Below are 26,851 nucleotides of genomic sequence, written 5' to 3'. Positions count from 1 at the left end.
AGAGGAAAATATGTCGATTGTTTAGGTGAAACTTTGTTTCATAAAGAATTAAACAGAAAAAGTGGGATTTTTTTTACATCATAATTGTAAAAAAATACCTTAAAACTAATTATCCCAGGAGATCATGTATTTATGCACATTTCAAGTAAGTGCAGTGGCTGTAAAATACAGTACACAGGGCCTCTAAAATAAATCACTGCCATTGTTATTATGGACGGTTTTCCAGTTATTAAGAAGCCTATAATGACTTGTAATGTTGTGCACAAAGGAATAAGGCCTACTTTGATTTTCCGTTACAGTGAGCTCACTATAGTGCTCCACAGTGTGCACCATGTTATAGGCTCTAAACGACTCACTGCACAGATCACACATCAGCTTTCTTCAATGAAAACAGGATTTACAAATAACTCACTACCTAAAGTAAAATAATACCCATCATCTCATCTCAGAAAGATTATATGTACAATTTTGAAATTTGAATCTTTACATATTTGCATAAAGGTGCAGTAAATTTCTACTCCCCCCCAAAAAAACAAAGATGCACAATTGAATAGAATAGAATAGAATATATCTTTATTGTCATTGTACAAGTACAACGAATTGAAGTGTCAAATAAGTTAAATTATGTGATCTGTGGAATAAAATAAGCCTCGAAGCCAATACACATAATTGTGTGGTATAACAGCATTACTTTAAATATATATAATTTGAGTTATTTAGGTTTATTATAGACAACCCAATAATATTTTTTTATCCTAAAAATCACGACAAATTTAAAACAAAGTATTTGGTTCTTCAAGTGTTTTTTTTTTTTTTTAGATCAAAATGTTTTATGGCTAAAATAAATAAGCAGGATGTAAGTGACTCTAGATTTCGTTCCAAATGATAAATGAGACATTAAAAAAGCTTTTATAAACTAAATCACAGTTTCATTCAGAAGCCACAGAGTTGGCCTGGAACACAATGGTCTGAGTATATGGATGATTGGATGATTTGCCCTTTGATGAACCATCGCGAATGAAGCGTAAAATCATGCCCTCTCCGCCCCAGTGCCATCACTCATGGGGCTATATTCATATCCAAATTGCATTAATGTCATGTGTTAAAGCCCCCACGCCCCTATTTTGCAACATTTTTTTTTTTTTTTCCAGCTAATAAGCCTCCTAACTCGTTCATGTCATCAGCATAATCACTCTGGTAGAGGTCTTGAAGCCTGCAGAAGGAGCAGATATCTGGGTCCCCATCCTCTGAGGGAAAGACGAGTTTGTGTGTAACTCAGCTCCAAACCTGAGGGGGAGTTTTTGAGTGTTTGGTCAACGACAGTGGTTCCTGGAAAAGATCTGAATCGTTTTATAACCAAACCCAGCTGCAGTCTCTCTGTGTGTGTGCATGTGTGTGTGTGTGTAGGTTCATCTGTCTGTATGAGGTAGAGGAAGAGGAAGAGGAGGGGGGGTGTCTTCTCTTTCCAAGAGAGAGAGAGAGAGCGAGAGAGAGAGAGAGAAGTTTGGTCTTTTTTCTCCCCTTCACTTGTTTTTTAGGCATGAACGCCGAGACCTGTGTTTCATACATCGATATGACATCCATGGATTCATATTATAGCCCCTCTGCAGCAGCGCAAGGTAGGGATCACCACCAGACGGACCACTTTAGGACATTCCCAGCAGCCACTGACACCAAATACAGCCCCACCACCACCTTCCTGACCAACAAAGGTCAGGCTTACGGAGACAAGTCCTCCCGGAGCCCCTTCCAGCAGGAGTGCCAGTCATTGGATGCAGCAGCTGGGCAGCAAGGCACTTTCAGCAAATACCAGCTCTTCATGCAGCAGAGGGCTCCTTGCAAAAACACCCCCAGAGGAGGGCAAACTGCACCAGGAGAGCAGAGGACAACACAACGGAGCGCTCATCTCCTGCTATGGTGAGTGGAACAAACACACACACATGCACAACTTTGCAAGAGTTGCAGGTTTGGCCAAGGTGAGATGAGGCTTCCCAAGATAAAAAAAAAAAAAAGTCCAGGAATTTTTTTGTGAAGCTGTTTTTTTGCAACATAAAAGAAAAAAGGAAAATATGCAGCAGGAATGCTTTATAAGTCAAGTCAAGTCAAATGTATTTCTATAGCACATTTAAATCAACATTGAGCTGACCAAAGTGCTTTACAGACATAGTGCAGAATAAAAACAGGTTCAACAGAGCAGACAACACAATATCACACATCCACAGACAGAGACCAAGATAAAATTCATGAGTAAAAGACTGTTATAATGAGCATTATAAAAGGCCAAGGTGAGGCTTCACAAGAAGTTTTTTTTTTTGTGAAGCTGTTTTTGCAACATAAAAGAAAGGAAAGTAATGTTTGTCAAGTCAAAGTCATGTCAAGTCAAATTTATTGACTCCTCTATCCATTTTTTTTTTTTTTTTTTATACTTTATTTTTTTCCCTTTTTTCAAGGTTGTTTTCATATATGCAATTTACAGTTCGTAATTACAATAGTTTATAAACCAATTTTTAAGTAGATGAGCTTATAGACAAACTCATTAAGTACACTAGAGAAAACAACTTCAACATTCAAAATTGAAATAAAATTAAGAAAATAAATAATAATAATAATAATAATGATAAAAAGAAAGAATAGAGTTAAAAAAAACAAAAACAAACGAAAACAAAAAGCCAAAAGAAAAGAGGTGGGTCTTGAGCTGAGCTTTGAAATACTCTGTAGAGGAGATCTGATGTGGAGAGGCAATTATAACAGCTATATGCAACAAAGTTCACTTCAATCATGCATGGTCAGGATGCTTTCTCTCTCGTGTCTGGTAATACCTGTGCAGATAACTCTATAACGTCATCATCAGCGTCATCATTGTTCCCACAAACCTCTCAGATAAAAGCCTGAAGTGGTTTCCATCGCACATTGATGGCGCATATACGCGTAAAAGTGACCATCACGGATCCATGGTGCGTAAAACTGACAGAACTGAACCGTGTTTGATCCTAAATTGTCTCTTTTACTGTCTGACTGATAAAATCAACAGATGCAAAACTATTTCAACAAGTTTGGTGCTTTTAAAAAAAATCCCCCTTTTGTTACATTTTATTCATTACATCTACTTTACCTATTTTACAAGTGCAATTACCTCTGTTTTACATTACATCTATTTTTATTTTTTATACTTCTAGTGTAACTCTTCTGTTTATATTTATTTTTTACATCTACTTTACCTGTTTTATTTACTTTATAACTGTATGTGTTTTACCTGTTATATGTTTTATCTGCCTCGTTTAGTCTTGTCAAGTATTTGTTTTAAAGCACTGACCAGAAGTGGCAACTGTGAATCTCGTTGTATTTAATACAATGGCAATAAAGCGTTCTATTCTATTCTATTCTATTCCATTCTATTCTATTCCATTCTATTCTATTCTATTCTATTCTATTCTATTCCATTATATTCTATTCCATTCTATTATATTCCTGTAAGATGGGAATCCTCCTTCGTGCGTAAAACCGCATCTGCAAACTTCTCTCTCCAGCAGCAGCATCTCATCTCATCTCATCTCAGCTCGTATAACGAGTTTCTGTGCGTAACACGGTTATAAGAAGAGCCATAATCGTCCAGACTATCAAATTGTCCCTTTGGCCATCAAAATTAAATTAGGGCGCATTTTAATGTGATAATCTGCATTTACAATCCTTAATATTGGAGCTGAGTCGCACAATTGAATTAGCAGGTTTTCAGATGGCACAACAACTAGTGAGCTCCAAACTGATAATATTTTCATTTCATTGCTCTGCCTGATTGGCTCCAATTAGATTTAATTGCGTGGAGACGCTCCTGTAATGAGTGAATGATGAGGGTGGGAATAAAACTTTGACCCTCGTTAGACAGCCGGACACTTTGAAGCAGCTTTCATTCATGTTTTCTTTTTTTCTCTCTCATCACAAAACCTTTTTTCCTCCCCTAACAGGAAACACACATAACACCACAATGAAAACTGCAATGTTTTTCAGATTTATCATGTAAAAAAAGAGGCGTCAAATGCTTTTGGTAAATTAAAATGTGGATAAACTGAATTCAGCTGGTTTTGCCTTCAATCCAAAACACACACATCCACACACACACGACCAGACCACTATGATTTGATATCACGACAGTGAATCCTCTGTGTTTTAATCCAAATATAAAGTGCTGAGCTTCAAATCAGGAAACAAACAAACAAACAAACAAACAAAAAAAAAATGTTCTGCTGTGTGTAAATGCTGAAGAGGAACATGCTTCTTCATCATCATCATCATCATCATGTCTATGGTTTATTCGGAGGTCAAAGATCAGAACAAAATAAACAAACACATTTTTATTAAATCCTGCAAAACGCTCTGAGTGTTTTTACCTCTGAGGTTATGTGCAATAGAAATATTATGGTCTTGAATAAAGTCACAGAACCTGCAGTGTTTGTATTCTGAATGCATCTGAAATAATCCACTGAGGAGTATTGATGTAAACGGAGGAATCAAATAGTTCAAAATATCATCAAAACAAAAATACTAGATGAGCAATAATTTTCCTAAACTGGAGGTGCAGGCCCCCAAACAATCAGTTAAAACAACATTTTATAACTACATACATTATATACAGTTAATGGTAAAAAAAAAAAATAGTGAGCTGTAATTGTAATAATAATAATAATAATAATAATAATAAAAATAAAAATAATAATAATAAAATAAAAATAATGATAATGATAATAATAATAATAATAATAATAATAATAATAATAATAATAATAATAATAATGGAAGGCCTTAATCTTTTCCTCGTCTCTTTTACTTATGAAGCTGTGGTTTAGTGGAGCTGCTTGTCCATCAGTGTTAGAGACTGAAATGTTTAGTGCGCTACTTTAAGGATGTTTTGACAGTTTCTGGAAATCGGCCTGCAGAAAAAAAAAAAGCCTTTACATCTCCAAAATGTCAGAGATCAATCTTTTCAAGAGCTCCACTGGTCTTTTTTTATAACGGCTGTTAAATTTTTATCACCTATTAACTTTGACATAGATCCGGTAAATCGAGACGAAATAAAAAGGTTTTATATTATGTTGTAAATAAACCGCAGTTATTAGGCTGTGAGTAAACTGCTATTCTAGTCCAAACACGAGGAAAGAAACGAATTATTTTAAAATATAAAAAAATATATTTCTCCAATTCCTACTATTTTAGGATTTTATTTATTTTAATTTTATTATTATTACTTTTACGCGCAGCCTGGAGAGATCAGATGGTGTTGATGCGCATGAAGGGCTGAGTTGGTTAAACACATTTCCAGACTTCCTTTAATATTTTTTATGTCGTTGTTAATTTTTTAGACTTTTATGGTAACTATATTTATATTTTAACTAACTATATTAACTATATTTTATATTTGATGGTAACTATTTGATGGTAACTATAACTATATACAGTATCAGTGCATGTTGTCAGGTTTAGGCTCTCTTCTGTTTACAACTCGACTCTAATGAGCGGATTGAAGGCAGGGAAACATCCCGTCGCTTATAGACAAGAAGAGTTGTGGCATTAATGCGACTCAGATGTCAAACTTCTTCATTTCTCTGCTCACAGTGACTTCAGAGCCCTCAGACACACATTCAGACATGCAACAGGAGAGTTTTTATATTTGTAGAAATAATGTTTTATCACCTTATCTCATAGCCTTGCTACATATTTTTTAAGATGATAATGATGCAGTCTTTTAACTAGATTGAAATTCATTGGGTGGCTGTTTTTTTCCTTGTGAATATAACTGACTAGTTAACCCATCTTTTTACTGACTTGTACACCACTAACTGGACATAAATTGAAGGCAGCAGTAACATGTGCTGCAAAGGAGAAACAAATGATAAATGATTCCTGATGTGTTTATTGGAAAATGCTGGTGTATTTTACTCCCTGAGTCATTTCTTTAATCAAACCTGTATTTTACACAATGGCAGGCTAGTTTCAAGTTGTCAGAGAGTGACTTTGTTGTTGTAATTTGTGGTTTGATCCGTTCAGTCAAAGGTGATCTGACGATTATAGTTTCAGGCCTGTCTGAAGCTGTGACTGAGACATTTTTGGATGAAAAACAGCATGTCTGTCTAATAAACATTTACATACATTAGAGTCACTATACCAACACAGTTATATAGTTTCTGCCCAACACATTGCCATCATGTAGTTGCGTGAAATCAACAAGGCAGCTCTTGGAGCACAGACAGGCTGAGAGCTGGCAGAAAGAAACTGCAGGACAATGTGTGAGAAGTTTTAAAAAGACTGTTTGTAGGCTGTATAAAACAACAGTAGAGGTACATGCCAAAAACAGCAAAATGTGCAGATATTAAAATGACAAAATTAAAAAAAGCAGTGGTGGAAGATGTGTTCAGGCCTTGTCCTTAAAAGTAGCAATACAACAACGTAAAACTACTTTATCACAAGTAAAAGTCCCATATTTCACATTTTACTTTGGTGAAAGTACAGAAATTTGATCAGCAAAATGTGCTTAAAGTATCAAAAGTAAAAGAAGTCAATATGCAGAGTATTAGCCTACATATATTTTGGCAGTAGCAGTATTTTAATGTTAATATACTAATGGCTAGTTTGATCTATAGCACCACAACATATTTTATAAGATGATCTTGCATGTAAAATCTTAATCTGCAAAGCCACAAGTAAATACAGCTGTCAAATAAATGCAGAGAAGTAATAAGTATATTATTTATCTCTAAAACGTAGAAGATTTAAGTGGCATAAAATGGAAATAAAGTAAATGCGTCAAAAAGTATGTTTTTAAGTGTATAAAAAGTCATGCTGGCCACCAAACAATGACTCTTTTACTCTTTTACTGATCAGAATAAAAATGGTCAAACTGGACTTCTTGATTTAAAGAGTAAAGGGCCATAGGATGATTCAATGAGTCACTTCTTAAAACAGTCACCTATTGTGATCTTCCAGAGACAACACACTTCCTCTTTTGATGTGTCCGTGTCTTCCCTCAGTGTCTGAGGGTGCTGACCTTTAGCCCGCCGTTCCTGCCCTCGCCTGTTTGGAGAGCGGGACGAGTTTCCCTGCGCGCATACAGCAGAGAAAATCCATTTGAAACCCTATATGAAACTCTCTGGTGTCAAAGTCGCGCACTTTGTTACATGTGGAGTCCAGTTTTACGTAGTAAACATTTAACTACACCAATAAGACAAAGGATGGTGCTTTGTTGTTGCATGTTGAATTGTGGGCCTAATTATGGTGCGGTTTATCAGGTTTTTGTCTTTTTACAGCCAATGTTTTTGCAGGGTAATGTTGCACCAATAACACACTGCTGAGGTAATTTGAAGATATAAAAGGCTTCAGTTTATTTCAGCTTAAACCATGATTTATTTTTTGGGCAAACCGAGAGTTTGATCCAGTTCTGCTGCACCGCAAGTGTAAACGTTTCATGACAGTTACCTCCAGTAACATTCAAGTGTGATTGCACCGGCTTGTGAGATTTTGTAACTTCGATATCCGGCCTTTTTTGTTCCCTCACCATCCTTAAACCCAACACAACTATTTCAACTAATGGCCGTCTGCGTAGATTGGTTAGAGCGGGGAGTAATGGGAACCAGCCATGCAGCCCAGACAACTGAGGCACACTTCAGCAAGTCAATGACATGAGTGGAGGTGACAAGGACTCAGGATCATTTTACCATTTAGTTCAAAGTTTGGCAGGGCAATTTACATTAGGCTCAGTTTGCATGGCCGAGTGAGAGCAGCAGGGCAAAAAGGCTGCATGCAGTCCAGGACTTCCTTCGGTCTCTTTTAGTCACCGCTTGAAACTGAAGAACCAACCGTGGAGGGCTGCGTCAACACTGCACATCAGAGATTCACTTGTTTTTTACCTGTTGTGTGTCGGTATAGTAAGGTGACTTAACTTTAAATTTCTATATTATATTTTCCTTGCCAGGCCGGATAGTTTTTGTTTAATCTCAACGGTAATGGCCGACCTTTTTGACCTCCTTGTGTACAGTCATGTGGCTTCACCAATGTTTTATCAAAAATGATACAGCCTGATTTCAGTTTTTTTAGCAGAGAAAAGGTTTTATTGAATATATTGAAGGTAATTGGTATTTGAAACTCTGATGGCTTTTGAAAAGTTGAATCACTTGACCACTTAAAGCAGGATTTAAACTTAAATTTAAACTACAAACAGATATAAATACAGTAAAACTGATTTATGTTTTTTCTTCAACAACAGCAAAACAGTTTCCTGCAGCTATTTTGCTTTCTTACTTTTTGCTATATTCAATATTCACTATGTGATACTAACAGAACCTGGTGTTTTTAACATGCTGTTAACTGTACTGGTAGGCCTACAAAATATACTTTATTATGTCATGTCATTTGCCAGGAGTTGTTTGTCTGTCTCAATGTCTTAAAACTTTACAAACCTACTGTAATTCCATGGGTTAGGTTTGGTGGACAGAGAGGCCTTAAACGAATGATCATTAAATAGGATTTTGTTGGTTGTATTTCTGCCGTTACACAAATTATCATTCCATACCTATGAACCTAACACATAGTGAGTTATGATTCCAAAACCCCCAGTATTGTTGCAGGGAACATTGTTAGGATGGATATTTTGGGGTTTTTATTGGAAGTTGAATCTGTTGGAAAAAGTGATTGTGCATGTTGTTAAGTGAGTTTCCCAGCAAAGTATTTTTCATTTTATGTGCGTGCACACAAAAATGTACGCCAGCGAGTTTTTCCCACTCGGCTGGAATGTTCTCCTTCGATCAGACAACACAAACACAAGATGAAGGAAATTCTGTTTTGCTCCAAAGTCTGAGAGAAACATTTGGAGAGAGACACAGAGGGGGAGCGAGCGAGGAAGACAAAGAGTGTGTGAGAGGTGATTTATCAGTCTTGGGCTTTATGGATTTTTTTTTTTTTTTTCACAGTCTGTGAATTTTGCACAGCCTGCTGTGATGGTTCATCGCTCTGCTCAGTCAGCAGAGTTGAATTTCAAAGTGAATGGCTACCTATCACATGGTCTCAAAATAGAAATCTTAAAGGAAAAAACAAAAAGTTATGTGCTGAGGTTCAGTCTGTGAGTCACATCGACTGTTTCCAAATCACAGTGGTGGCGTCTAAGGTCGACGTAGATGTGTGTGTGTGTGTGTGTGTATTGTCCCAAAATGTTTTAATGAATGCACCTGACACCACACCAAGCAAGTATAGTGCCAAGCTATTCATAGTCGTGTTATTTGTACTTCCAAAAGAGACAAGGTTGGATTTCAAGAACAGACGGTCAGAGAAACTTTGTATCTTCAGCAGCGCTGGAAGAAGTTTTAAGCTCTTTTACTTAAAGCGGCTCTAAGAGCTATTTTTGTAATAACAGCATATCAAACGACAATGTTCAAACAATTGGACGACGTGAAAGAGGTCACTCGTAGTGATGAACCTACAGAGAATTATCACCTGAATCTGCAGCTCCCATCGGCTTTACGGAGCTCTATAGTGAGTCATTGTTTAGCTGTTCGGCCCTGAACTTCACTGTTTTTGATTCACTCTCACTGTTCTTATAGTGTTGCTTTCTACCTGCCCAGCAATAAACAACAGACAGACACAGTTAGCGACCAGCTGGTGAACATAGTGGAACATTTAGCAGCTGAAGAGCCAGATATTTCCCTCAGGAGTTGGTAGAGACCAAAAACAGAGCTAAAAGAGAGTGGATAATTGACTTATATTTCCCAGGACTCCAAATGAATGATAATGTTGCTCTGTAACTGCTGGCTGTGTAAATAACAAGATCACCATATCAATTTAAACAGTGATATGTCAGTGTTGTGTTCTGGACTTGTTTCTGCTGCCCCCCAGTGGCCAAAAAAAAATCAGTTATTGCAGGTTTAAAGGAGTAATGTGTAACACGTAGCCACCTGCTCTGGGTCCATACAATCTAAATTTTCAGTCATCAGCTATTGAACTACTAACTAACAGCAGGTGGTCAGAATAACATCTTACAATCTTCATGTGTGGCGTCGGCCTATAGTTATTGTTAGCCATCTGTGTGTTTGTGCCCTTAACTGGAGGCTGTACAGTCCGTGTACGCTTTGATAGTTCGTTTATTGGACTGAATCCAAAGTGGCAGAAATGAGAAAACGACCCACATCTTCATCTCCTTCTCCCTGTGGCCATACAGGAGACCATCCACATTCAGCCAGAACACAAACACCAGCACCGGGAGTCACAGCCGGCTGGCGGAGCGCTGGGTCTAACCTGTGTAACGGAAGCAACAGAAAGTTTGCTGGAGCTGCCGCACGCTCTTCTCCCGGCAAAGCAGCCTCCCGGCAGCAGGGAGGACGAGGCCAGGGTTCGAGTCGTTTTCTCGTTTCTGCCACTTTGGATTTAATCCAATAAACCAGTGGTTCACAAACTGGAGGGTGCAGAGTTATAAAAGGGAGGGGGGGGCTGAAGAATAGGTTTAGGAACAACTGCAATGAACGAACTCAATCAAAATGCACATGGACATGTACACAGATGTATTATTGAAAACCTTCGGTGCAGCTCTACTTCATCTCGTCAAAACTGTTATTTCTTCACTTCTTTTGGTAATGTTAGTTAATTTTTTTGAATGTTTTAAACAAAAATTCTGGCCAGATCTTACACATTGCACCTTTAAGTAAAAGTAGCAATGCTACAATATAAAAATACTCCATTACAAGTAAAAGTCCTATATTTAGAAGCTTTCTTAAGTATAAGTAAAACATTATTATCAGAAAATGTACTTAAAGTATCAAAAGTAAGAGCACTAGAGTATGCAGCAGAATGGACCCTGCCAGTGCTGTAACATTAGGGCTATCACAATATTGTGGCCAAAAGAATTCACGATGATATATTATCACAATATCAATAGAATAAAAAAAAAAAAAAAGGATCAGTCAAATTCATCTTTAAATTATAGTACAGTACAGTCCTTGAGTAAATGTACTTTAAAGTTAAATTCCTCCAGAGTAACTTAATATATTATACATATCATGTCAGAGCAGCATCAGAATCAGTGTCTCAGGAAGCCTCTGTCTTTGCAGCCAAGAAAGACTTAGGAGTTATCCCATGTTCAAATCCTCATGTTAAATCTCAATCCATACTCTAAATCAGTAAAACAAACCCCAGAAACACGTACAAATAAATACTTTGCTTGACATGTTTCCATTCCTCTGTTCTCTGTATTTAGTTAGACAAACTGTACTCTCTCTTTCCTTTCCATCTCTTCATCTCTCTTCTGTTTACGTTTCCCTCTGTTTCGGATATTTCTTTTTCAGTTTGAGCAACATGTTGTTAATCTCTCCCAGTCGCCGCGTGGTGTGTAATTTATAGCGTTTCCTCTTAACACCGTGAGCTGACCCCAGTCATCCCAGTCAATAAAGAGGCAGTGAAGGTGCCCTGTCGCTTTACAGCCAGTTAAATCACACTTTGATGTTGCCCCCTCGCATTCAACTGTGAATTAATAGCTGTCCACGCTGAATGTCTGACCCACAAGAACATTGTCATTTTGGTGCTGATGTCCACACGGGAAGTGCCTCACAATATTACAAAAATATTAACCTGTTAAGCCCTAGCCCTATCTCTCGGAAAAAATGCCTAAAATAACTGCCCAAAATGAATCAGGAGTAGCTCCTCAACCATAAGGCTTAGAGGTGTATATCTGGTCTCTTTTGAAAGGAAAGAAGCTAGGGAATATGAATCCATTGTAAGTAAACTAAACTATATTACCATGGAGATTATAATGGAGATGCAATAAAGGAAAAAATAAGATTTGTATCCTCACCTAGCATAAATCTTAATTTCAAAGGCAATATCACCATCATAACAAAGATCCCATAGATAATGATGAATGTATTTTACTGCTACAACAAGCTCAGAATTTCTAGCTTCCAACGATACCAAGAACGATAGTGCAGACGTATGAGAAAATGATCGCTGATCTTTTGATCACAACTTGTTGTTATATTTACAAAGTTTATTTCTGTACAACTTTATTTTTAAAATACTTCATAATAAGACATGGTTTGGACAACATACAGTTGATTTACAGATTCTGAAAGCTGAAGACTTCAGGTTTTCAAAACAGTATGGCAGGCATAAATTATATGAATAAATCATCTTCCTCTGCAGCTTTTTTATAACTACGCCACAGGGTACGACCTGGTTTGACCCGGTACTGGGTCTGTTGGGCTTAAGGGGTAAAATCAAACCTTAGTTTGATTTTGATATCAATGCCAACAGTGACATACTATGTTGTAAATAGGGCTGCAGATATAGACTATTGTAGCGGGCTCAGTTTTAAAGCTAGTAGTAGCTTTGAAACCATGTCATACTAGCTTGTCCTGAAGGAGGCTAAATAACGTCATGACAATTTTCAAAGAGGTCCCTTGACCTCTGACCTCAAGATACGTGAATGAAAATGGGTTCTATGGGTACCCACGAGTCTCCCCTTTACAGACATGTCCACTTTATGATAATCACATGCAGTTTGGGGCAAATCATAGTCAAGTCAGCACACTGACACACTGACAGCTGTTGTTGCCTGTTGGGCTTCAGCTTGCCATGTTATGATTTGAGCATATTTTTTATACTGTGAGGGTTTTTATAATTAGTATATAATTAATATTTAGTATTTATCATTGTTTTGTGTTGTTTATTGATTTACAATAATAAATATACATTTGCATAAAGCAGCATATTTGCCCACTCCCATGTTAATAAACGTATTAAATACTTGAAAAATCTCAATTTAAGGTACATTTTGAACAGATAAAAAATGTGCGATTAATTTGCGATTAATCACATTAAATATTTTGATCGATTGACAGCCCTAGTTGTAAAACTAAACTGTGATGTGTGTGTGTGTTGCATGGGAAAATTTAGACTTGTATACAAACTCCTGCGTTGTTCTGTAGTCAGGTGGACATATTCACATGAGCTAAACTTGAACCTAAACTTAAACCTGAAATTACCATACAGCTTGTTCTGAAGAACTTTCTGTGAATTTGATTTCTGCAGAACTTTGTCTGTGTCCACCACACAGAGCTGCAGACTCTCCTCTCTTCGCAGTAATTGGACCAGATGCTGCCTGCTGGACCCACTGCAGTGAAAATAGAACATTCTGTGGTTGCAACTCCGAGCGTTTTGCATGGCATATTCATCTGAAGAGAAAAAAATAAGAATTTTGGTTGGTTTGCTGGATTATTGTTGGGACATATATGTGTTGATGCAGAAGTGCAGGTGTAAGCTGTCTTTTGTGGAAGAAAAAGCCCTCATGAACGTTGAGATAGAGGTTTGGATGCAGCATATGTTTTTCATAGTCACTCCTTCCTGCCTCCTTCCACAGAGATTATATCCTGACAGGCATTGTTTGCGGTAAGACTTTGCTATGTTCTTCATACATATGGTGTCCCCTGCAGGAGGGCCCGTTGATGTTCACCTTGTGCACTGTCGGAGAGCCTCACAGCTACAGCAGATCGTATGGATAACAAGCAGGAGATTGTCACAATACCCCGCTCCTGCCAAAAAAACATCAGTGACGCGCGATATAAACAATGGCCTTTGATCAGCGAGAGGCCTCGTGATTTCAAACGGCCTGACAGCTCTTGCCTTGTGGGGACTGTGGGTGCCAGCCAGGGAAATATGATGAAATAACTAAAGACTATTTATGCTGGGATAAAACACATTTGGTCCCTTCAAGCCTAACAGGATGTGTTACTCATGGACAGCAAGGCAATGTCCCTGGCGTTAGACCCCAAGCGAGCAGTCTGCCACAAAAATATGGCCCCTCAGCCCGAGTCCGTTTCCAGCACTGTAAGGCAAACATCTCAGGAACCGGAGTCACAGAAATGCATCATGGTTCTTTGATTCCAAACTACATAATGCAGACTGTATAGCACGACACTCTCTTTTTGCAAGGCTGAGTGAGATCAACTGAGGTTTCAGTAGACCTGGGTATCAAACCTCAGCGCGACCAACTCAAATGTGTTTGTAGCATTAGTCCTATATAAAAACTGTCAAGTACTGAAAACTAGCATTGATTGCTCTCTCAAATTTTAATCTACTTCTGTATTTATATCTTATAAAGCTTTGCTTTGCCTTCTTTTGTTAAAAGAAAGAAAAATATTGTACAGTTTCTAAATGATTATTTTGGTATCAGTAACGAGAGTCAGGTATCCTATTGGCACTGGTATGAAAAAAAAACAAAAAAAAACAGCCCTAGCCATTAGATTTTAAAATACTCAGTCCTCAATAAATAATAAAAGTTCCCCAAAATATGGCCACAAACAAATATATACTTAAAAATAATAGGAAAATATGTCCATAAAATAATAGTTTGGCCAAATATATCACTCTATTTATTTATTACACGCACACTACGGAATTTTTGGTTTCAATCCTTAACTAATGGAGAGATCCGACAACCTTTTGACCTTTTCAAACATCTTTGTGTCTACATCTTGGTACTATAATTCATCATTTATCCTACTAAGATGTGTAACTAGGGCTGGGCGATACAGTACGGCCAAAATCTTCTATCTCGATTACGATATATATCACAATATAGCATGTCTTCTGGTAATTCAATAAATAAATAGTCTATATGAAATAACCACATGGTAAAGCTTATTTTTGTATACTCCTATGTGAATTAAATACTTGACGAATGAAAAGTACTGTGTATTTTCTCATTTAATTAGGAACGTTTGTGCAAAATGAACATAACGGTTTCAAGTGAAATGATAGAGAAAAAAATAAATAAATATATATATATATATATTTTCTATGTTTACATGCATGCACACAAATACAGAGTAATCAGATTGTAGTACAATAGTTTAATTTAACTACACTGGGGTATTCCAATAAGCAGAATTCAGATTTTCTGAGAAATCTGAGTTAATATGTGCTTGTTATTATCAATATAGACAACATAATTGTGTATCATGATATCTCAATATATGATTTCATCACAGTACGATTTCATTGAAAGATGATAAATTATCACGTTGAATTATCACCCAGCCCTACGTGTAATAACGTTGCACTTGAAATATACACTTTTGTGCACATGTCTATGACAAGATATCCATTCACCTCACCTTGCAGCACATTACCCAACATGGACGTGAGTTGCGGGTCACCGGGTGTGAGTGTGAGAGATCTTCTGTGCTGACTGAGTGCTGAGATTTGCACTCGGAGCTCGCATGAACGCACACGCACACACACCTCCTGGTTCTAACCTGACAAATGGTTTGATGGGCCGAGACGTCCTCGATACTGAAAATAACCTCACCTCAGATGGTATCTAAGGAGATGCAGGAAGATGCAGAGCTGCGAATCGCCACTAGACTGAGCCAGAGAGAGAGAGAGAGAAAGAGCGGGCTCACATGCAGGCCTCATTAAGAAGCCTGAAACTAAAACACTTTGAGCTATTACATCCTCCTTGACGTGGATGTGTTTTAATCCATAGATGAATAAACTGGATAGTTCAGTGAAGGGCAGCAGCAGGGCGTAAAAAAGAGCTGCCAGCTAAGACTAGAACACTGCCAGAGACACGGCTACGGAAATTTATGATCAGAGAGCTGCCTGAGGTTTTACAGTTAAGCTGCAGTTCGTGGAGAAAGCAAGTGTGTGAGAGAGAGAGAGAAAGAGTACAAAGATGAGGCTTTCTCTTTTTTTGTGGCTAGAATTTGCAAATTAATTGCGACAGTCTTGCTGCCAGGTGACTTCGCAGCCACATGATAGATCTCTACCGAGGACTGAGTGAAAGAGAGAGAGTTGTGCGGGTGGTTGGGGAGGGTATGCGGTAAAAAAGCTGCAACTTTCTGTCAGTCTCAAATTATGGGCCAGGGTGTCTGTTCCCCAGCACATCACAGAATGATCTACGGGCTACAACTGGATCCCGTAAGCAGCCAGTGATCCAGGCCATCCATTACACAGGCAGCTACAGACAAACAAATCGACACACACACTCAGCGCCGCGCGCCAGATTTCACAACTGTCACAGAATTTCCTCACAAATAAAGCGAGAAATTCCTCTGTTCCACCCTATCAGACCCCATGAGTTATTATGCTGATCCCACAAATAAATTATGAATGTACTGCCAGAGGCAAGCCACTGAATATTAGAGTTGAATAGAGGCTCACTAAACATCTGTTTGCTTACTGAAGGTACTAACAAAAGATTGCTTGTCCTAATGCATGACAAAAATCATTCTAGAAAGGTGAAAAAGACCACAATGTAAATCCTTTCTGCATGGATGTGAAATGTGATAAAACTCCATTTCCCAGAAGTTTTTTAGGGACAAAAGTTGCATTATGGATAGATCGTATTGCAAAAAAAAAAAGCCAGCTTCAATATTTTGAATGAGGCACCAAAACGAGGGAGTTGAGGATCTTTGAAGTTTCAATATTAACAGCTTTCCCTGCGTACTTTATTGTCTTATTCATCTGAAGAATCTGCACACATGGCTTAAATCAGTTCAGCCATAATAGAATAGCAGTAGAACATAACGCATTACATGTCTTTATATTTACGTTCATCTTCAGTTAGATGGCAACACATTCGCAAAGATTTGTCCTTTTCAATCCTGCTAAAAGTATAAAAACAGAAACCTGTGTTTTAACAGTTTTCATCTCCTTGCTATCTCTGCAGGTAAAGACAGTTCAGGTCTGACAGACTCTGACTTGGCACCGGACTCCGACCCACCTGGAATGGACACCAGCTACCTGGCTGTGAAGGATCAGGGCGTGAAGGCGGCCTCTGATAGGCCACCGGGCACAGACTTGTCAAGCCCTCTGGACAAGGGCGACGGCGGCGAAAGCAACAAGGGCAAGAAAAGGCGCAACCGCACGACCTTTACAAGCTACCAGCTGGAAGAGCTGGAGAAGGTTTTCCAGAAGACGCACTATCCTGACGTTTACGCTCGGGAGCAGCTGGCACTGAGGACTGACCTCACTGAAGCCCGTGTGCAGGTAATGCAGAACACACAACAGAAACACAAACAAATCAAAATGTCTAATAAAAGACTGAGGATAATACATGGCAACCACATGCCTGTCCTATCAACGAGTAAAAAAAGAGCTCTTCGTCACAGCAGAACAGAGGATGTTTTAACAACACAACCTCATGGATCCTTCAACATCTGCAGCTCTGCAGCGAGATAACGTCACTCACATAACAACATGAGAGATTTATCTGGTAATGTGGGAGTCAAGGGGAGAGAGAGTGGGGGAGTGGGAGCTAACAGAGGCCAGGGGGCCCATGGGGCTGAGGTTGGAGCTGCCTGGGCCTCATATGTGCAGATTTAGGAGAGCAGACTTTCATCAACATACGAGGAGACTCTGCTGTGTGTCGACGGGATCGACTCAGTGGCCTTTTTCTTTGTACCTGAGCTCTTCTGGGTTCCTGAATTTGTGAGTTCAGTTCTGCTGGTATTAGTGGAGCCTGAGGCATACAGTACCTCTCTGACTGAAACCCTTCAAGTGACCTTCTGGCCTGATTTACATACAATCCACTCATGACTGCTGTAATGCATTCCACCACTGGTGAGCAGAGTTGTGTGTACAGTATGTGTGTGTGTGTGCATGTACGTGTGCACCACGGACTACCAAAGCCCCTGGATTTTCTGTGTTTTTCTTTCATTAACATCCTGTTCAGACAAGAATGTGTCCCTGCTGTGGGTGTGAAACCCTTCCCATGAGCTTTGAGCAAACTAGTGACTGATATTTCAAGTCATATCTGAATTTTGAGCAACTTTTAGATATGAAGCATCCCAGTTTTTGCTAAAAACTAATACAAAGACATCATATTTTGGCTACATTTTTGTTGTGTGCCAGTGCCGTACACAGGGATGAGATAAGAGCTCGATTGAAAACCATCTTTTACATGACAAGCTGGAACAGTGACCAGAAAAGCTTCGCAGTGAAACACAGGAAGTCTGTGCAGCCGCAGGGTTATAACTCAACCCCGAGGCTCTGAAGGTATGCCGCTCTGCTCTGCTCTGCTCCGCTGCTCATACTATCACAGACCTGCCTGCCTCAGATGGATGCAGCTTTACAGCCCTCGGCTCTCCCAGCGGTCCTTTCAAACACTCAAGTTAAAAAAGATAAAAGACACGAGATGCCTAGTCAGTCAGAGAACAGGGTTCTGTACTCTATTCAAGTCATGCACATGCAAAAAGACCCACAGCTCATGAATTCATGAGTCTGGAGTGAAAGATATTCCTTTACTGCTGCTGAAAAATGAACTTTAACTTTTAAAATTTACAAGCATTTTTGTTCAAATATGAAAAATGCCTAAAGTATGTGAATGTAATTCTGAGGCAGGCCGATATTACACCTCATTGTCTGAGGGTTCTCACGCAATAAAAACAAGGGGCGTTCAGTTGAAATACGTTGGTCTGGAGTTGTTTGCTTTTTCAGTGTCGGTTTCAAAGGGAGAAAGTAAGTTCAGATCAGAGTCATATGCACTACAGATACACAGGGAGGTCAGGGGTCAAGGGTCGGGGTTTCAACAACATCACATTTCTCAGATTTGCCGTTCTGTTAGCCCAGAGAGCTCACAGAGCCGAGATGGCATCTGACATGTGGAGTTCAGCGGGCAAACACAGGTGTCCATATGAGTTTATAGATCCAAACAGTTAACAGAAAACGAAACGCAGGAAATCCTGATTTGACCAATTAGGAAGGAGACGATGGTTCAATCCAAAACGTGGTCAGTCCAATTTGCAGATATGCTAAAAGGGGTCAATCATTTTATGCCACTTTAGAAATATTTAAAAACATTTCTTAAACTAAGAAGAGTGAGGAATCATGATAAAAGACAATTTTTTAAAAACAACTGAAAATGTAATATTATTATTCTAATTGAGGCTCCCAAAACCATTTCTCAGATTTAGGGATTCAATTAGTCGATTAATCACTCAATCAATTAATGAACAGGATAGAAATAGGCTACTATTTTGATAATCAATTAATAATTTATGTAATTTTACAAGCAAAATTGCCAAATAGTCCCATGTTTCAGCTTCTTAATTGCGAGGGTTTGACGCTTTTGTTATTATTATTATTATTATTATTATTAGTTTTGAATTGTTAGAACTAAACCAGCAATATGAAGACATAGGGCTGGGCGACATGGCCCAATCTCGGTAACGATATATACCGTATCACAATATAGCATGTTTTCTGGTAAATCAATAAATAAACAGTGTATATGCAATAACTATAAGGTAAAGCTTATTTCTGCATACTGCTGTGTGAATTAAATACTTGACAAATGAAAAATATCGACTATTTTCTCATTTTATGAACTTGAGTGCAAAACGAACATAAAAGTTTTAAGTGAAATTTTAGAGAAAAAATAAATAAATACAGACCTAGCCTATATCGCATTAGAAACAATATAGAAAAATATATACTGTAGACATTTTTATATTGTTTTGACAGTACATATCATCATATTGCCAAGCCCTATAAAAGACATAACTTAGGCTTCCGAAAATTGTTATGGCCATGTGTTCACACATTTGAAAAACAATTAATGATTTACCGCTAATAAAATAAATAAATAATTGTCAATTTAATCAATAATGAAAATAATTTGTAGTTTCAGCCCTAGTCAGTTTGACATTTCAATAATTCATACCTTTATGAATTATATATTTGAGATGAAATGCACAATATTTGAACTGTTAACAAGTCTTGACAATAAAACATTAAATCAAAAACCTCCGTGTAACAACACAAAAAAAGATTATTGTCAAATGTCCTGCACTAACCTTTAATTGACCAGGGAAATAAGAAATTATGTGGTAGAGGTTTCTGGGTAAAATAGAACAAACTTACATTTAATGAGCAACGACAGTGGTCAGAGGTGTTTCCATGATATTATTAGTGCTTTGGGGGGTGTTGGAAAAGCGAAGCCAGGCTCAGCCGTGGATTTCTTTTCACTCTGGTATGGAAGCTGACATGAGTGACAGCAGAGGCAGGTTATCAATCCTCTGAGCCGGTCTCTCACTTCAAAGTGTTTTCAGCCCCATACAGCTCTCCTGCTGGGGCCAGTTTGGCATTTCTCTGCTCTTTCTCTCTGGGGCTGTAACATAAATAAAGCCTCATTGAAAGTCCACCAGCTACTTAAGCTGTCATGGTCTTTACCAATTACTGTCACGACGCAGTGTGTGCAACACAAAAATATGTTCTCCCTGTATAATAGCCAACAGACTCGGCACCGAGCAGACAGTGAGCAGATGAGAGCTGGAGGTGACACTAGAGATACCATACGCGCATATTTTAATGTATAATAATCATTTATGTAGAGAAACACAGTGATCTTGAATGGGGTTGTGGATGCTGAGTGAAATCATCAAGGAGAGAAGGATTACGTCCTCTAGTCTGTGTGCTTCTTTAATTTAGGAGGAGACATCATCTCAAAGCCAGGAGCTTTTGGCCTCAGGAAATTAAAAAGGAAAATGCAAACAAACCCCAGTTATAATCCCATCTCACTTTTCAATTTCCTATATTGCCTCCTTAGATTTATGAGCAAAGAGCGGATACATGAAATAGGAGAAACCATATCAAGGACTTGTCAGGCGGGAGAAGTTTTTGTTGCTAAATTTGTGCGATAATCAGTCCAATCAGGGAGAAACAATCAGATAGTCAAGAGTTGTTTAACAAACCTTTACATTTTGACATTTGAAGAAAAGCATGTCAGGTTTAAAGCCCATCAGAGAGGCTTTAGATCACTTCCACACACTCTCTGACGGTAATACAAACACAATAATGCTTTCAATAAACAACGGTGTCATATTTAGATGTCATGGATGATTATAGGAAACTTAAGTCATGAGAAAAAGGCCTACTCTTGGCAGACAACAAATAAGCAAAGGTGAGATGGACGAGATCTGTTTACATTTTGTTTTGAGGACCTCAGTGAAGTGAAGGTTGCAGCACATTGTTTACTACAAAGGCTATTTCCCCCTTTTTTCCTTTTACAATTTCCAGTTTCTTTGCTCCTTTGGCTACGCAGACTTACATCTATATTACTTCCATCGTGTCTACAAATTGTGTTTGTATCTTTGCACCGCAAGTTCACACTTTAGTTTGATGTGTTGCAGATATCATGTTGGATATTTTAACCTCTCAGTTCTGCTCGGGATCATCTTGGAGGGAACTTAGATTTGTATCTATAGAAAAGCATTTCCTTCAGATTTGGGGGAAACTTCCTGTTAAAGGATTTAGCTAATCACTACACTCCTTTTTCCCTTTTTTGTATTGTAAACATCACCTTGACCCAAGACCCAGACTGGATCAATTGCTAGATGAAAGTAAAGATCTCATGTTCTCTCAGACAAAAAAAATGCTAACAATCCTGCCAGTTTTATGACATTCACACATTTTCTCTCTGCAGGTGTGGTTTCAGAACCGAAGGGCGAAATGGAGGAAAAGGGAGCGTTTTGGTCAGATGCAGCAGGTCCGAACACATTTCTCAACAGCTTATGAGCTGCCTCTTCTGACGCGTCCTGAGAACTACGCACAGGTACACAATGACTACTTCAATACATAGTTTTATTTTAGCCCATTAACTCCAGATCACAAACATTTTTCTCAACGTGATTTCTAGGAGTCAAATGATTGATTGTTCTGTTTTTACATCTTTACTTTGATTCCTGCCTTCCATGTTTCAGTCATTTCTACTTGCAGACTGGAAAACTTGCTCATGTTCACTACAACGACCATTTAACAGCCTTTATTTATTGTCAAAGACAGTTATGTGGTTATGGAGTGGTAACGCAGTTGTCAGCAATAACAAATGTATATGATGTACATTTTGGGAATTATACTTACTCACTTTCTTGCCGAGAGGTAGGTGAGAAGATCGATACCACTGAGGCTTGAGCCAGCAGACAGTTAGTTTAGCTTAGCATAAAGACTGGAAATGAGGGGAAACAGCTAGTTTGGTTCTTTCAAAATCTGCCTACGATTAGCCCTAAAGCTCACAAATTAACAAGTTATACCTCATATAAAAAGTGTGAAAAAGACGATTTGTGTTTTCTCTGAAGTTACGTGCAAGAACTATTTTTTATCCGGGCACAGCAACTTCCTGGAGTCTTTGTTCCTTGTTTGCCTTTTGTGTTGGCTTTTCCAACAGCTTATATAGCTATAACTAATACATGCAAATGCTTTTTGACAGCTAACAACTGTTTTTGAATGCAACAATAAGGGAGGTTTTCACAATTGTTTCTACTCACAACGGCAGTACCATGCAACAATAGCGTGACTAAGACAAAAACTTAAAAGGCAAGTAAATGCTCACTGGCATGGATTGCCTATCGAAAGCACATTTTTATTTTCCTTGTGTACTGAAACCAAATGGAAACTGACAGGAAATGAATCTAAAAATCTTGGTAATTGCCAGCAGTAATCTAGTTTATACACAAAAGTTAATGGGCTAAACAGCCAGTGCTGTGTGTCTGTATATTAGTTATATAATAATAAGAAAAAAATGGGGTTGATGCCACAGTTCTGTCTCTCTTTAACAACATTGATTTCCCATCAACATTTCAGATTCAGAACCCCTCTTGGATCGGTGGCAGCAGCGCAGCGTCTCCCGTGCCGGGCTGCGTTGTGCCCTGCGACACCGTGACCTCCTGTATGACACCTCACCCCCACTCTGCCAGCGGGATGTCTGATTTTCTGGGCATGCAGAGCCCCGGAGGTCATCATGTGGGACAGGCTCACATGGGCAGCTTGTTCGGAGGGCCTCCCGGCATGGCTACAGGCATCAACACGTACGACCTGAACATGGACCCTGACCGCAAGTCCTCCAGTATCGCCGCTTTGCGCATGAAGGCCAAAGAGCACAGTGCAGCCATATCTTGGGCCACATGATGTGTTGATACCTGCTGGATGGGGGGGACCTTGTTGACCCCTGAGATGTCTACACAAACCCAGCATGGGGTGAGGGTGGCACTATAATTGAAAACTCTAAAGGCAACAGTGACTACCTTCATTAATGTTGCAATAAAATTATTATCCAAATACACGGACGGGTGAAGATTACTCCAAGAGAGAACAACAAGAGATTTGGCAAGATAAGTGGCGTGGCACTGCCATGTTTCTCAACCGCTCTGGTGGGAGAAAGCAACCGCAGTGTGAGCTTTGTGGAAAGGAAAGCCTGGTGGGAGGTGATGCTGTACTGTATAACAGGAGTTGCAGTGTAGTTCAGATGATAGGCGAAGGAAAATAATTTCAAACAAATCCATGCACTTATTTGCTAAAAAAATACAGGAAATTGTGTTTGTACAGTGCTTTCAGTGCCATTGTAGTTCTCTGTTCAGGTGCTGTTTTATTCTTACCTTATTATTTAAATTTTGAGTGTTATTGTTTTTTTTTTTCCTCCAGTCATTTTGTTACTGGTTTTGTTTTGACAAATAGTTCAGCAAGCATCCTTAAAAACTGAAATTATAAATTCGTTGTTATATGAAATGTTCATTTTATTCTAAGGCAATCATTATCAGCAGACGTGTTTAACTTCAGTCACACCGTTGCTATGAAAAAGTGTTTATATCCAGCATATCTGTCACGTTATGAAGCTTCTCGGATTCAATGCAAACATTTCAGTTCCTAAAAAACGTCAGAGGTGGCTCCACCCTCTAAGCATTTAAAAGTCAAACAGATGAAATGTGGTTTGTTTTAGTGCGGTCAGGGTGAGAGATCCACCTGCCGCACTGACGCAGCGTGCTGATGGCCAGAGAGAGGAAGGGATGGAGGAGGAAGTGGTGTGTGGGAGTATGCGAGGGGCACAGCAGGCCTGCTGCTCTCAGGGCTGAAGAGCCTGGGAGCGCCAGCCTCCAAACAGAGCCAGCTCTGTTTTCAGGAGGACAGACTCCGAGTGGACATGACTGTGCCCCCTTTTGCTTTTCTAGTCTCAGGAGTTTCAGAGAGAGAAGTGCCTACTAGTCAGTCATTCTGCCAGAAATAACACCGAAACCAGCAGCAGCCCCCTTTGAAACAGAGGAGGCTGGTGGAGATTACACAGAGTGTGTTGACACGTTTAAACACTGAAAGGATGTCAGTGTTCAACAGCCTTTTCTGGACTTCAACACGGCTGTCTTTGGCCGACCGGTAAACGGTCAAGAAGCAGCTCTGGCATAAGATTTATTGTATTTCTTTCTCTTTTTCTGTCATTATTTCTATCAAATCCAAACAAAAGAAGCCATCGACCACATTAATGCAGAGTAACCTCTCGTCTTCAGTGAGATTTTGACTACATCTCAGTTGGATGTTGCACGTTGGACGACTCAGCACAGGCTTGAGTATTAAATATCAGCTTCATCCTCCATCTTCAGACACCCTCAAGTCCTATTTTACCACAAAATAACATGCTTCTGTTCATCACATATTACATTAAATTACATTTCCTGAGGTAGCAAAGCCTCATCATCAACCAGGCACAGTGGGCAACTAACCCAGAGCCCTAAACCCAGATTCACTGTGTCCGTTTATTCTTTTGTGAATTTGATTAATTACAAATTTGTTTGTGATTTTGCACCGCTACAGTGCAATAATAACTGGGTCATGCATTATTACATAATCTTGTGGCTTTATCTTGTAAAGGAGCTGTGTGTCAAAAGCTAGTTCTAAAATATTTTTAATTTATGTTGTGCTAACATGGTGTATAAGAAAGGGATAATGTACAGCGAGCCGACAGGGCGATGCAAGACCCCTCCATGTTGGGGTGCAGAATCGATCGCCCTGTCGGGTTTATTTCACAACAATGACCTGCCAGCTGTACATTATCTCGCTTATTACACGACTACTTACTTAAGAAATCAATCATTTGAAACAAAAACGGTCCACCTCTCAAAATATCCGCGATCATTTTCTCATAAGTCTACAATATCATGCCTGGTATCGTTGGAAACTAGAGATTTTGAGCGTGTTGTGTATTTTCATCAAATTTACAGTCCCAGTAGTGGTAAAGAGTAGCAGAATACATTCAGTTGCATCATCATCATGTAAGGGATAATGTACAGGGCGTCAGGGTTATTTCATAACAATAACCCGCTCGCTGTACATTATCCCGCTTATTACACGGCTACTTATAATTTGAAACACAAACGGTCCACCAGAGTCCGACATCAGAACCGCGCCCATAGCAACGATCTTCTATGACGAATTAAGAGACCGTAGAATGCCGTGATTGACCAACCACAATCGAGTATTCAACAAAGCCGTGTAATAAACCTAAATAAAATAGTGTTTAATTAAATAACTGTACAACAAACTAATTGACATACAGAAAACCTGGGATCAGGTAGTATTCCAGTATAGGTGTACTGCTCTATAGTGAGCTGTTTGCACTGTCTTTTAGGGGAACTTGGAGGAAACATGTGCACGACAGCTAATGTTAACCCCAAACAGGTTAATCCGGCCACAAGACACAGATAGTCAAAGTTTCAGTACAAACAGGAAGATCACGTGTGAAGTTTGAGCCCAAACTATTTTGGCACGATATCTGAGCAGGACCTGTTTTAGTAAAACCACTAACGCGTCAGAAATCATGTTCCCCGTCGCCACTCTGGTTACAGCCTTTCCTCTCTGTTTATTTCTATCTAGGCTTAGAATAATATGTTTGTCTCTCTGTGGAAAGAGAAGAGGAGGGGGCCAGCCAGAGATGAGCCTCAAATCATATCCATATCCTCGTATCATTCAAATACTAAACCTTACTTCTTCCCTGGTAACTCCAGTGACAGAAATAGCAGATGAGGTTATGCATGTTCTTCCTTTGTTTGCAAGGCCTGATTTTAAGCGGAACAAAAGGTTTCAGCGAGCAAACCTGATACTTTGTAGTACACCTTCAGGCTGAGCAACCGTAGATAATTCTCTAAACCAAACCACATTCACTGTCCTTCTGGGCAGGTAAGAGAAGTGGGGATGTAATATCATCACATCAGGTCACCCCCGGAGTCCTCCAAATTACATCCAGTTCTACTCCCCCCGACCCAAATCCAAGGCATATGCATAATCCTGACTAAAGAGTACATATCTCTGACTTAAAACTGAGAGGGTCTCCTTGCAAACGTGGACATGGGGGCCCCCTGTTCTCTGGCTGTGGGGTTGGACGGAGGGCGAGCCGCGAGGGCGTCTGCTGTGTTCCGGTGTTCTGGGAAAAGGACAGCGCACACAGCTGCGCTCAGGGGGTAAATGCAAAACAAACATGCCTCACACATGCTTCCCCCTCAGCTGTCATGGCTCTGCTTTCAAAGATCCCCCCCCTCTCCTCAGTACACACACACATACACATCGCTCTGTGCCTCTCCCTTTGCTCACTACCACTATGTCCACTGGCTCAAGAGCTGCAGTTCCCCGTTCGCAGGGTCCGATGCACAGCCGCACGGCCAACCCAGGAAGGCTTTTTAATTAACGCTGAGCCATGTGGAGGCTGTGGACTGCAGTATTGTGTGTCAGGACAGACAGGACCGTCTGTCTTCTAGTCGGTTTAACGTAGACACGGTGCACAGAGACATTCTGGCATTCAGTAGCTCAGGTTTACACAATGCATCCTCACTGGTTTCACTCGTCTGTGTATTTAAGCTGCAATATTCTTGGACTGAAACATCTCCAGTGATGTCTTCCTCCACTAGGAAGCACAGACACTCTCAATCTACTTGTCCTACAATCACATAAGGACTGTCAATGCAAGATTACATCAAAAACCTCTCCCTCCTGTATGCTGCATAACTCCATCCCTGAGTGATGAAGTCATCGTCCACCTTTCTCATTTTTCTAATACTACTGAAGTCAG

At 39.3% G+C, this 26,851-nt stretch overlaps 1 protein-coding gene across 1 annotated transcript; it reads left to right on the top strand.

Annotated features, from left to right (window-relative positions):
* Positions 1 to 331: 331 nt before the first annotated feature.
* On the top strand, positions 332 to 25,134 carry alx4a (ALX homeobox 4a). The gene is given in 5 exon segments (XM_037791145.1): positions 332 to 1,840; positions 1,842 to 1,917; positions 16,697 to 17,016; positions 21,452 to 21,580; positions 22,609 to 25,134. Coding segments are annotated over 5 exon segments (1,149 nt in total). The 5' UTR covers positions 332 to 1,540; the 3' UTR covers positions 22,933 to 25,134.
* Positions 25,135 to 26,851: the final 1,717 nt, after the last annotated feature.

This window comes from Sebastes umbrosus, chromosome 2 (genome assembly GCF_015220745.1).
Source record: "Sebastes umbrosus isolate fSebUmb1 chromosome 2, fSebUmb1.pri, whole genome shotgun sequence".
Classification (NCBI taxonomy): Eukaryota; Metazoa; Chordata; class Actinopteri; order Perciformes; family Sebastidae; genus Sebastes; species Sebastes umbrosus.
The sequence above is the reverse complement of the archived record's forward strand: the minus strand, read 5'-3'. Positions and strand labels throughout refer to the sequence as shown.